The following is a 14,936-nucleotide window of genomic DNA, read 5'->3' as shown; positions in this document are numbered from 1 at the left end:
TATACCTCTTGAAAAGTTCCCTTGATTTAAATAATTAATGTACAAGAAAGAATAGGTTATCGGGTTTAGTTTGGTCAGTAATTAATGTCATCTCTCACTTTATATGGAATAATGTGACGATAATCTGGTTTTGACAAGTGTAAACAAATGAAGGAGTAAAGTTTCTCTTGGTGACTCGATACTATACGTACCAGGAACCTCGTGCCCCGCCCCCTCTTACTCTCACTCCTCCCCTCCTATCACTCCGCCTTCTCCCCTCCATCAGTCTCCCTCTTCTCACTAGATCGAGTCCCGTCCTCTCACTCGATCGAGTCCCGTCCTCTCACTCACACTCCACCCCTACTCCGAGGTCGATCTTGTAGCTACTGATAAACAAGTGTGTGTGTGTGTGTGGCCACTTTTTGTGTCGTCCTTACACTACCATGCATAAGCTCCTCTTGATCATAGCAGTGGTGGGATGGCGGGTGGCGTTGTCCAGTGAGATGATGCAGCAGACCACGGGCGAGGCTACCTTCTACGTAGCGGGGCAAGAGGAACTCCATTCACTACTAGTTAGTCAGCTGGGTAAGTATGCTATATTTATACACGACAACTCTACCATAACTACTTGGTCTCTCTAGAGGTACATGTGAGGGCCGCACCCCATGGTTCAGTGTTAGTACAGGAGGAAATTAGAGCACCTGCGATGTTCAGCAGTGCCACATTGGACAACGTCCTCCTCACTGGCAATGTACAGTATACTGGTGTCGTGTTAGGTGCAGGAGGAACAGAATCACATCTTCATGCGGAATCACTGGTACGATTAATGTCACTGTCGTAAATATGTGCAGTCTGGTGTATGATTCTCTGGTACAGTAGTCACGTGGGTTAAATTGACAAAATCGCGAAAATATATGAAATATTACGAAATCCAGATAGTGCTAAAAGTGCCAAAGCAATGTGGTAACACTCAGAGTTTTATTTTGCCATATTGGCGAAGTAAGGTAGCCGGTGACGTATTTAATACGTCATTGTTCCTGAAATTTTTTTTTTCACAGGTCCAGTTGTAATACAGGAGGAAACTGAAGTACCCGGAAAAATCCTGCAACATTCGGTAAAGTCATACAAAACAAAACCCTTCTCACATTCGATCAGAATTCGAACCCGAGCCACGGTGATGAGAACCGGATGCCCTATTTTGTAATTGTTAAGACGTTAATATCCTCTATCTTGCGAGCCTTGGCAGCTCCCGGGGGTAGTGGCACGCCCCTTAAGACTACCAATAAAACTATATATTGTACTAGTTATAATCTTTTTAGTGGCTGGTGTTATCAGGAATCTTTGTGTCTCAATTGTGAAGAGATCATTATATTCTCCACATTCTTCTCTTTCATCATCATCAATCGTCATCATCATCATCATCATCATCATATTATTATTATTATTATTATTATTATTCACCTAAACTTGAATATACGCAACACATTCCATAAATCCCTTAACACCCTTAATAGAATATTCCTCGCCCCTTAACATACTTCATAGAATGTTCCTCACCCTTAACACACTTCATAGAATATTCCTCGCCCCTTAACATACTTCATAGAATGTTCCTCGCCCCTTAACATACTTCATAGAATATTCCTCACCCTAACATCACACACCGAGCACTACACCTGACACTGGTGACTTTTACGGAACTTCATGAAACAAAAGACAGTCGCCAAATCGCCAATTTCACTCCTGCTTATTATAGGCATTGACGGAGCTCTTGCTTCAATACCATCTGTAAGCCTTCAAGATATATCCAGATGTATTATTGACAGATTGATAAATATTTATTCAGTAAACTCGCCATACAAGTTTATAATGATTCAGCGTGAACATAGACAGTGCATGTGTACAGTATATACAGGGATTGCAGGTATACAAACCAATACACAATTACAGTTCAGGTTTACAATGTACTGTACAGTCCCCCGAAAAGTATCGTTAGCCATGGGATCGATGTGGTTCGAGGCTTTCCGAGCTATGTTACCTGACCTGTTTCTGAACGATTGGTAGTTCTACATACCTGTCCTTTGAGCATGAATGAGTTTATATGTTTTCGATTGATGTGAATCCTCCGAGGCTTCAGATCATAAATTACATGTCGGAGTGGATGTCGTAAATGAACAACGATGCCATGCTAGCCATCAACGGGATCTTACATCGAATAGAACGAGGAATTGTCGGGGAGACTTCGCAACATGTGAGAGGTGCTACAATTGGCCTTCACAACAAGGTAGACGTAACGCTGAGAGACCACGGCGAACTGGGGGGAGCGAGCCCACAGTCTCACGATGGGCTCGCTGGCGCCACGAAACAACTGGAAGATGGGGGGGCCGGTTTTGACTTGAAACCTTACTTCTGTGTTAAATCAATGCACTTACTTATCAGTAATATGTCAGATCCCATGTAGACCGATATAGTGTATATTGCTGTAGCTGCTCTAAAAATATTAAATTATGTGTCTAGTCACTCTTCATAAATCAGACAAATCGTGAACCACATAAGTAAGCATATTGTGAAACCTCGAATAAAACTCCGTTAGTACAACGGCGTAATGGTGAAGTGTCCGTTTTGAGGTCTGTCTCAGTCTCAGTTATGATGCTGCAAAACAATTCCATTTAATGTATATTTCAGTTTTATTGTATCCCGCAGTCAGTGGCTTGGTTACTTATGCCATGCTTGTACCCAGCACGATACATACATTAATATAGCTTAATGGCTTTCTTGTTATATTGAAGTGTCTAGTATGCCAAACAGGGACGACCCCCTCCCCCAATCCTAACCTCATCTGTAGGTGTTGTTGATATGGCGAGCAGGCTTAGCGGACCAACTTATGATGATGCACTGGGGACCATATCAAAGCATTTCGTCCAGCGTTTCACATTGTAGCGACGGAAAATATAACAATACTTTTTGGGAGGACTGTACATAGACAGTGCAGGGATACCAACAATGTACAATGACAGTTCATGTATATAAACATTGTACAGGGTTGGTACTACTGACCCCTGACTGCAATAATAGTTTGTTATTTTTCTTCCCATATTTTCCATCCCCAGAGTTCAGACCAACACTGATCCTCTGACTGCCACGGAGATGATGATTCACTCAGGTATTGTTGGTTTAGTTTCTGCCTAAATGTTCAACTTTTCACTTTCAGCCATGCAGTCGCTTCTGACAAATATGTCCCAAGACTTTACCGCTCACCTGGCAGAGTACAAAGCCGCTACAGGAGGTAATATTCGTTAATCATCTTTCTCATGTTCGTTTTTATAGATATCTTAATGAACACAATGTACAGTATATAGATCAGCAGAATCTACCTAACTGGCACTGCAAATATTTAAACACAATAACTTTTTTTGTAGTACCAAGTTAATCGGTGTTTTAAGCGGTCATATAATATTGTTATCCTTCACGTACTTACAGAGTCTAAATCAGTGCTGGCAAACTTGTCCCAGGCCTTAACCGCCTACTTGACGAAGAACGCGACAGCCGTCCATGGTAATGTTTCTCTCAGTTATAGAAAAGTTATTACTATTGTTGTATGTTCTTGGCAATGGTCTTATACTGCATTAACACTTTTACCCTAAGGAACCCATAGAGTAATGAATGATATGGAAAGGCTTTTCTTTTTTAACTCCCTTCTGGCCAGAGTGTGGAGAGCTTTCTCAAAATGTCTTTATTTTCAACTTCTTCTCACCATGTAAATAACCGAATTATAATATTCAGTCATTGAGGATTTCCTACACACAAACACACAAACACACACACACACACTTTTTTGTTGACAAAAATAAAATTAGTTCTACTACTTTCGGATGCTCAATTAATGGACGACCAGTTAATGGAAACTTTCAATCATCACGACAGCTAATGAACACGATGTCAACAACATCAACATGCATCTGCTGCAGGAGGTGGAGGAGCTACGACAAAAGGTCATCATGCATGAGACACAGGCTCTCGAGATGGCCGACCAACTACAGGAGAAGGAAGGTATTCTACAAAAACAAGAGGAAACGATACAGACCCAAAATAATACGCTACAAAGTTACCTGGAGACTCGACATGAGATGGAAGAGACATTACAAGAACAGAACCTTGCCCTTCAGCAGCACGTCCAGTCCCTACAAGAACAGAAGGAGATAACAAGAAAGAGGGAGGAAGACCTTAAAGAAAAAGAAGAATCCTTAAAGCTACAAAAAGTTATGATACAACAACAAGAGGAGATGCTGAGACACAGAGGAAACCTCTCGCAGCAACAACAACAAATACTACACCAAACCAACAGAGAACATGAGACATTGAAGATGGACTTTGAGAACCAGGCCAACAGGACACGACAACTCGAGGAAGAATGCCAAAGTTTAGAGGAAGCTAAGGTCATCCTCGAGGATCAACTGCAGGAGTGTCGGCAGAATGTAACCAAAGTCACCGTAAAGTTAGTATTTGGTGGATTATCTTATTTTATCCAAGTACCCGGTAATGTCATTGTTTATATGTAGTAACTATAAGACTAACTGCCGTGATAACGGAAGTATTAAACTTTATATACTGGTGTGTGTGTGTGTGTGTGTGTGTGTGTGTGTGTGTGTGTTACAAGTCACCAGCAGAAACACGTTGTTCACATATTTTATGTTTACTAACTTCCTGATGATGGCCTCACAGGACCACTTCCCCGACTGTAGACTGTGATGGACTCTACCAGCAGGGAATGGTGGAGAGCGGAGTGTATACAATCTTCCCGGCCTGGTAAGTCCTCTCTCCGCCAGGTGGTGGTAATGTTCACTCCACGTGTTATCATCCCACAACAAAGCAACACATGTCTGTATCGTAGTAGTGTTGTAGTTTTCATAGTTCTTTAAGCAGACTTAATATCATATCATCAACTGAACACAGAAAACAACAACAGCATCACAGTCATCTAATAATTTGGTTATTATTCATTACTGGCGCGTCACCCTTTAGTAGCCATAAAGCTTCATTAACATGCAGTGATGGACCTAAGAGTCAAGACACGGTTTTGGTCCATCTCAGGAGCGTTTTACACAGGTCGTGGATCCATCGATGGCTTATTGTCTACGGACGTGATACGAGTATTGTGGTGATCAACTGGATAACTTGTGATCAATCAGAGTACCGTCCTCACATCCGAGGGTTATCAATCCTCCAAGATTTTGTATCTCTCTGGGACCCAGATTTTAATTCATTCATCCATCCCAGTCTCTGCCTTCTCCCGGCCCTTCTACCCCTGTTATTATTCGTTCAACCCTAAATACATGATCAAAATATCTCTTTTTTTTTTTTTACATTTCAAGTATTTCTCTTGAATTTTTTGCTAACCGTAGTATTTCTTCGTATGTCTTCCTGTCAGTGTAACTTACTCTTAATATTCACCTACAACACCACATTTCAAAGGCCTCTAACCTCTGTCTGCTGAGAGTGTCCTCGCTGCTGACCATATACAGCAGAGCCTCTCAGCAGCCTTTTTCTCCGAGTGATGATAATGTCCCTTTTCATTAGGTCTTTTACATTATCAAATGCTGTTTTTGCTTTACATATTATTCTTGTTTTGATGTCTTCCGTACATCGACCATCACAGGTAATGCTTCTTCCCAAATACACAAAACTTTCCACTTGTTTAGGTTTCCTGTTGCCTACCATACGTTTTATTCTTTCATTACCACTTATAACTTCTCTTATTAAAAATTCTGATTTCTTACTCCCTGTCTAACTTTGAACCAATTAGTAAGTTCATTATTTACTAACACTGCAGCTGACCGTTGCCAATAAATATATTTTAGAAATATAACATCTGCTTCACTATTGCCTAGTTCTTCCAAGACCTCTACACGTTTATTGTCCTTTACATTATCAAAAGCTTTTCAAAATCAACAGAGCAGATATGCATATTTCTTTGAACCTCTAAAGCTCTTTCACTCACAATTTTCAAACCAAATATAGCTTCTCTATTTCCTTTTCCCTTATAAATCCATTTTTATCTAACTCACATCGCAGGCATGAATTATTGAGCTAATTGTTCTAAACAGGGTGCACTCTAAGGCTCTTGGCGTTTTACGTAACAATACAAATATTGATTTTTTTAAATAACTGTTAAGGTCTCCTTTCAAGTATTATAGAATTACGTATTCTAATCCAATATAATATCCCATCCTTGCTCATTTGTTTTATAAATTCTGTTGAAAGCTGATGAAACCCACAAGCTTTACCATTTTTCATTTTGTTCACAGCTGCCTCAACTTTAGATTTCAGAATTGGTAGTTGATCTTTATTTCCTCTTCATTTCTTACCTCTACTTTATCCTCATCATTGTGTAGTTCTTCTACCTACTCTGCCCATCTCTCTTTTACTGTTTTCCTCAATCAGGATCTTATTGTCGTTGCCTTTATTAGTCCCACTCCATTTGTACCTTTTTTCTGGTTCATTTGTTTAATCTTTCTGTATATTTCCCTACAGTTATACTTTCTGTCGCCATCTCCTATCTCCTTGCATTTCATTTTTATACCATCATCCTTGGCCTGTCTACAGTCCTTTTTATTTTATTTTTGTAGAATTTAGTAAGCCTCACTTCCTTTAATCAACTTTCTTCGTTTATCCATTTTCTTTCAATTTTCATTTGTCGATCAACTCTTAGCCTCGTTCCTCCTGTGCCCAATAAGTTTTTCCACACTTTCAAACATTATTTCTTTGTAATTATTATATTGTTCTGTTTCTTATTTATCAAAGTCTTCGTCCAGCAATAATGAAAATCTTATTATAATGTGTGATAAATTCTAATTCTTTCCATATCTGAAAAGTAACTTCAAATAAATACTGGTGCTGTTATAATTACCTGAACGGTGTTGATCAGTTCCCAAATAGGTGTAAGTGTTCTGTGCCAGATACACGAGGAACCAGGGAATTATGCCTGGACGGTGATCCTCTCTCGCCGCCGTCAAACTCCACAAGTGGACTTCGCCAGAAACTGGCAAGACTACAAGAATGGTTTTGGGGATCCAGACGGAGAATATTGGCTGGGTAACGAGATTTCTGTCGTAAAGTTTTGTTGTTTGCGTTAGTTAACATGCTCTTAAGTTGTTGATAGCCTGATGAAGCGCAATTAACATAACATTATTGATTTGAATTGACAATCAACAGCTGTTACATTCCCAACCACACCAGTAAATGCCAATATTTTGTGTTCAATTACAGGAAATGACAACATCCACGCGCTGACTGGTGGAGGCTCTTACCACCTGAGGCTGGAGGCCACCAACCTAGAGGGAGAAAAACGATTCGCTGAGTGGGAGCACTTCAGTGTTGCTCACGAGGACTTCCAGTAAGGCGTCCACCACTACTCTCCTCACATCTTGGATTAGTATCCTTCAACGTGTTACACCTTGGTACCATGATGTGTTACACCTTGGTACTGTGATGTTACAATTTCTTCTGTAACATCTTGGCCAGTTACACATATTTAACATGTTTGGGTGACATAGTACTGTAGGCATCATATAAGCAACACATTTCCAACAAAAGAAAGTGATTTAGAATCTAACACAACAAAAACCAAGGAAAGGAAAAACACGCCACTAAAATATTAGCCCACCCAGCAGCCCGACAGTGGGGGCTTGCCTATCCCTTTGGAAAAGTTCCAGCAGACGCCCTTGAGTTTAGTGTGTTAGATGTATTAAATTCCAATTTTGAAAGAAAATGTGTATTTTGAGGAAAGCGGTCAAAACCACTCCACCACTTGATGATTAAAGATCGAGGTTTAAAATTCGAAATTTACAAGTATGCCTAATTTGTATTCATTAATGGTCATTGAATTAATTAAGAAATTTATAATAGTTAAAAAGTGAATTACTCTACGCCTTTAAGTTTTAAATAACGTTTTTAATGGTTTTACTTTAAACTAGACTGACTTTACCGTTTAAGCACATTAATTCTGATTTTCCAGGTATAGAATTTCACCTAAAATCACTTGACACTTTGGGCCGAAAAAATATCGTTGATGAAAGTCTCAGTGCAGGTAGTCCACGACAAGCTGATGAAGGATATGTGGTTAAAATTGTGAAATTTTGGTAATTACTTGTCCTATTGATTTCGAAAAATAAATTATTTTTTAATGCTAATTACTCGGCATGATTTTCGATGGCAAGTTTTTGCCATTTTGTGTTATTCTGGGCGTATGAGCTGCCAGTAAGGCCAGCTCAAACCTCGTGACGCGCCATTCACTGTCTCAGGGAGGGAGGAAAGCCTGGCACGGTGCGGCACTAGTCGTAGGGCACCTTGAAGCTGCTCGAGCTAGGGTGGTTAGCAGCTAACAGGCGCTATGCGTTAGTTTCACATGGGATTGATTGCAAGGACTGGGGAGCAACGCCGAGCAACGCTACCTCAGCCGGCTCTTCACATTGATGCCCACGACCCACCTTTAGAGCCTTGGCACTCGACGAGACGGAGCGTCGTTGTGCTAAGATGGCCGGAGTTATAGTCCAGGCAACGGTGTACAGTGAATTGTCAGTTGGATCTACGTTGGGGCATAAGTGATCATACGTGAGTACAGACATTGTTTCACTGACTCTAGAGTCTAGACACTCCATCACCTTGTCTAGTGTGTTAAATATTATTGTGATTATCTTGACACTGAGGCGCTGTCTTAATACACATGTCGGAATTACGTCTCTTTCCTCTTATTGTAAAGTCGTCATTCGTCGACCGTATGTTCCGTCTTCATTAATATCATATTTGTGACGAATTCTATCTCTGCTTGGCCTCGCCTGTTATTTCTCTATACATAACAAATAGTGTGGACATATTTGGGAGCTATTTGTGTTTTCTTTCTACTGGGTGTGTATGGTGACATAGAACTAAAGTTTTCGGGCCATTGTGAGAAGAAGGTGAATTAAGCAGCTAAGCTAGTAGGTCTTATAAGAAGGTCGTTCAGATATTTAGACGGTCACTCGTAACGCTCTTCAAGAATGAGGTGCTTCCCTGTCACGAGTATTGTCACCCCGTCTGGTCCCCAATAAATGCTAGAGACTGTCAGTTGATCGAAAATGTCCAAAGGAGGGCCACCAGGCTGGTGCCTGCACTTCAGCACCTCAGGTACCCAGAGAGATTAGTACGCCTGCTACTGCCTGCTGAGTGTAGGACAACCTCCCTCCCCCCCACCCCCCGGAAAAAATGTCCTGGGACAAAACCCCCTTGAATAAACCTAACCTAACCCAAGGGGTTTTGTCCGGACCCCGCTACTGCCTAGCTTATACTGTAGACGGGCATGGGGTAACCTAATTAAAGTTTATAAACTTGGTCGAGTGTCCATGCCTGGAGCTGGCGGATGCCCGCTCGCCCCACAAGGGTCACAGCTCAGGGCTGAAGAAGCCACAAATGCAGAAAACTGTGAGGGAAAACTTTTTCGGAGTGACAATTGTAAACTCTTGGAACAACCTGCCAGAGAGTGTTGTGACGGCACCGAGTGTGAGCTCTTTCAAGACCAGACTTGACCAACACTGGAGCAGGTTCAGATACATTCAGGAGCCAGTGCATGCCCAGTACTTGCCAACTGTGCGTAACAGAGACGTGACCGACAGCCCAAGCAGCGAACAGGACAAAGTAAAAAGTAAAAGTATTATCACAAGAATGAAGTTGGCTTTTGTACATCTAGGTTTCCTTCTCCCAATAGGAGAGATCCGCTGTTACAATGATAAACACATGAATTTCCAATTTTGAGAAGAATTTTTTTTCGGAATGCTCAAAATCTCAGTATTGCGCAGTCCTCTACAAGTTGATTGATAGTTATGTTGTGTTTTGTGATGGATTGCGGGAAGTAAATGATGATATTTGATTGAAGAAAATTTAATATGCGTTTAAACTGAGGTCAACATTTAATGAACCCATGTAGTTCGTTTATAGATTCTATATACTGTACTGTATAATAGACAGCATTCTCTTCTTCAGGTACAGACTCAGGTTGCATAGTTACAGCACCATAAGCACTCTAGGAAACGTCTTTGTTGAGATCGATGATGTGACGTTCTCGACAGATGACCGTGACTCCGACAACTGGTCCAAAAGTAAGTGATGGCGTGTTTATGTTTGAGTTTTCTCATATTAACTGGCACACACACACACACACACACACACACACACACACACACACACACACACACACACACAAACCGTATCAATTCAGTATTATCCATGATCGTCACACCAGTAAGACGACAAATATTTTCAAAAGTTGGAAGTGAACGCTTGGGAAGACGCAGTAAATTAGTATTATAAGTGATTTATACAATAATGTGACTAAATGAAGAACGTCACGTTATTATCATCATCACACAGGCTGTTCGGCTAGTCGTGGTCATGGAGGCTGGTGGTTTAACAGGTGTGGAGGCGTCTACCTAACATCTCCAATTGGTAACGTTAATGATGACTTCACTCTCATGTCCACCTGGTACTTCACCAAATCTTCCCGATCCTATGTGGGGCTATCGGAGGTGAAACTGATGGTCCGCCGCCAGTGACCGTCACCCAAGATGATGGCCTGGACTTGAGAATTGGATGTACCCAAGAATAACGACACACACTCTCTCTCTCTCTCTCTCTCTCTCTCTCTCTGTTAACATCACACGGCTGTAGTAAATATTAAATGTTATGTAGTATTTTCATTGCTTCTTTTTTTTACTAATAACCTTCTATGTGGATTGTTGTGCTTCTGTCAGACATATAGTGCAGCGTCTATTACTTAATAATTAAAATATAAAAATGATCAGTAAATTATATATAAAACTATACAATTGTTACCCAAATATATCATCATACAGTTAATATGGTCATTAAGGCCGTGTTATCAGAAAAATGTGAAATGAATCAGTTAACCTGGAAATAAATGAGATATGAACAAAAAGAGTTACAATGTTCAACAAGATGCTTCACTTTGTCACTGTAGTTTGTTAACAACTTACATTTGTCTCCTGCAGATAAATAAATATAAGTTTAATATGTTATTTCAACTGTTCATGATTAACTGTAGAATTAGGAAAGATAAATAGATATAGAAGCACCAACATCATAAGTTCGATTCTCTTGTGGAGGACGGTACCTTTTGTTCCTCTAACACAGGTTATCCATCTTGTGACAGTAGACAGGTCCCTGCTGAAGCAGCCTGATATGTCTATAAGATGCTGAGTTCTAAAACATTTACTTATAGTGGTTTCTGCCTATGGTCGCAAGGTGTTCATGGGTCGCGGGATGGTCTAAAAAAGGCAAAATTATGAAATATTACAATGATATAATTGGACTACATCACTGGCGCAATACAAAGAATTATTGAAATACTAACTAAAGTAGAATAAATGTGGATAATAAAGCACCCATATACACTTAACATAATAATGTTCGAGTCCGTTCACGTCCAATACTCGTGCGCCAAGGAAGAAATGGACAGGTATTTTCCAGAAAACGTCGACCTCGAGAAGCATAGCTGGATCTGGAATGTGCTCAATGTGAACGTTAGTCAAGTCGGAGAAGATATTCCTGAATTTCAAAAAGAGCTTATAGACCTCAAGGAAATTCAAGTGCAAAAACAACGCTTTGAAAGCCTCCAGTATTCGAAATTTTGAACCCAACTCAAGGATAAGCCCATTCCGACTCAGGAGGCTGAGAAAAACTCTTCTCCCTTGTCCAACGATATATCTCTGTGAACAAGGATTTTCAGGTCTTGTTACGATCAACACTAAAGCAATGAACCGCGTGGATCCTCAGCATGATTTGCGCTGTTCTTTGTCCATCAACATAAAACCAAACTTAGAGCTCACCCACAAAATGAAGCAGTATCATGGTAGCCACTGAGAAAACCCTGGATTTTTCCCAATTTAAACTTTGTAATTAACCCTCCATTACGGTCGCTGGTGTTATAAAACCAAAGCAAAATTTTCTGTTATTCTCAATTTATAACACTTGTGTATCTGGTTCTTACAACAACCGATTTTTAAATATCTTCTTTCACTCGAGTAGAGGAGGTGTAGAGGCGACGGTAAATTTAGCGTTATTAACGGCGGGACTTCAATAAACCATGTCGCTTACGCTTTGGAGATCTTTCTTGAATCCACCGAACCATCATTAATGCTTTTAGTTATCACGATACTGTGATAATGTGATATTAGATATAAAAATAAATATCCTAACAGAAGAAAACAAGACTAGTAATAGGTTTAAACGTACCGTGTCAAGGATCTTCGGTTTGATGTGGGTAATAATAAAGTTGGAAAATAACACGCTTACTTACTCCTACCAGTAAACCAAAATCCTTCGCCGACATGAAATAATTGTATTACTATTACTTTTTGTTTTTAAGTAAACGTATAGTATCGTCTGGTAGATAATAAAGACATCTGTATACATTTAGTACATAATATAATCCGATGCACACTTTCTAAATTTCACTTACGATCGCTGAAATTAAACAAAGGTAAAATTAATTATATACGCCATCATTATCATCATCATCATCTACCACACACACCACACATTACCACACACACCACACATTACCACTCCAGAGACCTCTCCCCCGCCCGCCTTGACTACCAGCAGTGTCAGTTGGTACTAATTAGTGGTTATTTCGGTTCGTTTACGCCATTTTGTAGATTTTCTCATACAAATAAATATATCGTAATATACCAAATAAAAATCTTTGTTTGGCAAATGCTATAAATTCTGATTCTCTACATGACATTACGTGTAATTTATTCAGAATGTATTCATCATGCGGAACCTCTACCTATGGGACTATGTCAACCTGTCGTTTGTATCATGAGTTCTGAGTGGCTGGTCACCACAAAGGAAGCGCTGAATCTGTATCGAGAGTCCTGAGTGGCTGGGCACCACAAACGAAGCGCTGAATCAGGAGTCGAGCTTGGAGCCACATTTCTCTGAACCATCTGTGATTTTTGTTGATCAGCTGAATAAAAAAACGTTTCCCATCATTTCCTGCAGAAGCAACTCAGTTTTTCTGTTAGTGAGCATTTACATGTAATATCCGGTCCTTATCATTACAAGAGCGTCGGTTAGATAGAAGTTTCGATCGGGTGGTTCAGTGTCTGGGAGTCGAGCTCTCAGTTGTCACTTTGGAAGGTATCAGTACTTTCTTATGGTGTCAAATTAAGCAAAACAAATATGGCCACGCCAGCCATCCGATTAAGTGTTATTACTAAGGTTCGCAAGTGACGCTTTATATCATGTGCTTCAACACCACAAGAGCGTATGTTCGTACTGGAGATGGTTCAGTGTGTGGTGATGATGTGGATGAACTTTAGACCAGGGACAGCCAGACGTGGAGGGAGGGAGCCGGCCAGTAGTGAGACGGTCGAGGCGACTAGTGAATGTGTGACGGAAGTTAACGTTTACAAAATGCTCCTAAATTAATACATCCAGTTGTCAAGGATTATAAAATACAGACGCCATCATGTGTGTGTTGGTGCTGAAAAATATAAGGTATGTCGCTGTGTATATTTCCCTTACAACTTATTTCTCTCTCCAATTTACGTCAATTCGATAGCCCATTAATTGTATAGAAATGTTGATGACTGGGACTTAATTACACTGAATGATCTTGACAGCTTCCCTGGGGTAGAAATCCATTTCAACGTGATTTGGTTGTAGGAGTTTAAGGTTAGGTACCAAAACAAGGCGACCACCCACGCTGATTAACCCGACCTTCTCCCCTAGACCATTATCCGGTTTAGCATTTATACGAAGTCCTTTAACACGGCTTTAGAGGATTATGAACATTAGATTAACACCTAATCGTGTCCATGATCAAACCTTATAAGTGGTTGTTCCCAGTCGGCGTAATAGAGATGTCTCAACTGTGTACATTATGCCTTCAGTCTTCATTGGTGTATTCATAAGTTTTCTAAGTGATCTATGATTGTCGGGAACAAAATGTAAACAGCACTTTTAGGCTAAAATGCATGTAACAATATAAGCACCTAACCACTCAGCGCAGCCAAACTTAACTCGACATTAGCCACCACGTGAAGATTAGGCACCCAATCAGATTTTACTTGTTACACACAGAAGTGCCACTTTTGGTGGGGGGAGGGGGGGGTGTGTTACTGTAGTTAATGTTCAGGTGATATAAGATGGGCTGCTGCCATATCTTCGTGATTTCATAATTTTATCTTGTTTAAACCAAACACGATTTCTATGAGCGTTTTAAATCCCAGTGTAAGAGGCGGTGTTACCTTCTTCACCTGACAGTCAAATATTGTAGCCCAATCAGATCCATCTTTAGAACATCTGTTGGTCACTGTGGAGGAATGGTGGTGGTGGGGAAGTGTTTATGGTGGTGGCGGGGAAGTGTCTGTGGTGGTGGGGAAGTGGAAGTGTTTGTGGTGGTGGTGTTGGGGAAAGTGTCGTTGGTGGTGCGGAAGTGGTGATGGTGGGGACATGTCTGTGTTGGTTGCGGTGGGGAAGTGTCTGTGGTGGTGGTAGGTAACTCACTTGCCAACCTCTAATCACCAGTGTAAAGGTGATATTTTCGACAAGTAGAATAATATACTTTTGTGCTATAAATTATTACATAGTCAAGTGAAGTATAATGGTCAAATAAATAGTTTACTTTCCATTATCACCGTATTTACTGTGTTGGGAAAAAACATTTGTGACCTTCGCAAGATGTTCACTGATATTTAGGGAAATGAAGAGGAGAAATTAAAGAATATCACTATCAGAAAAGAGGAAGTTCTTAAGAAGACAAATAAATTAAAGACAAAATCCCCAGGGCCGGATGAAATTTTCCCTCGAGTTTTGAAAGAGTTGTGCCAGACTTGTGGAAACAGGCAAATGTAGTACTCATATTAAAAAAGGGTGACAGAACATCAGCGTCAAATTAC

At 40.4% G+C, this 14,936-nt stretch overlaps 1 protein-coding gene across 1 annotated transcript; it reads left to right on the top strand.

Annotated features, from left to right (window-relative positions):
• Nucleotides 1-258: 258 nt before the first annotated feature.
• Nucleotides 259-10,706, top strand: LOC121871007 (angiopoietin-related protein 7-like). The gene is made up of 9 exons (XM_042373063.1): nucleotides 259-564; nucleotides 3,191-3,265; nucleotides 3,460-3,534; nucleotides 3,904-4,474; nucleotides 4,702-4,785; nucleotides 6,905-7,071; nucleotides 7,246-7,372; nucleotides 9,994-10,109; nucleotides 10,381-10,706. Exons 1-9 carry the CDS (start codon nucleotides 423-425, stop codon nucleotides 10,560-10,562), a joined length of 1,539 nt encoding a protein of 512 aa, XP_042228997.1. The 5' UTR covers nucleotides 259-422; the 3' UTR covers nucleotides 10,563-10,706.
• The last annotated feature ends 4,230 nt before the right edge of the window (nucleotides 10,707-14,936 follow it).

The sequence above is a fragment of the Homarus americanus genome, unplaced genomic scaffold (assembly GCF_018991925.1).
Source record: "Homarus americanus isolate GMGI-L3 unplaced genomic scaffold, GMGI_Hamer_2.0 scaffold52512, whole genome shotgun sequence".
Taxonomy (NCBI): Eukaryota; Metazoa; Arthropoda; class Malacostraca; order Decapoda; family Nephropidae; genus Homarus; species Homarus americanus.
This window is presented reverse-complemented; position numbering and strand designations above follow the sequence as displayed.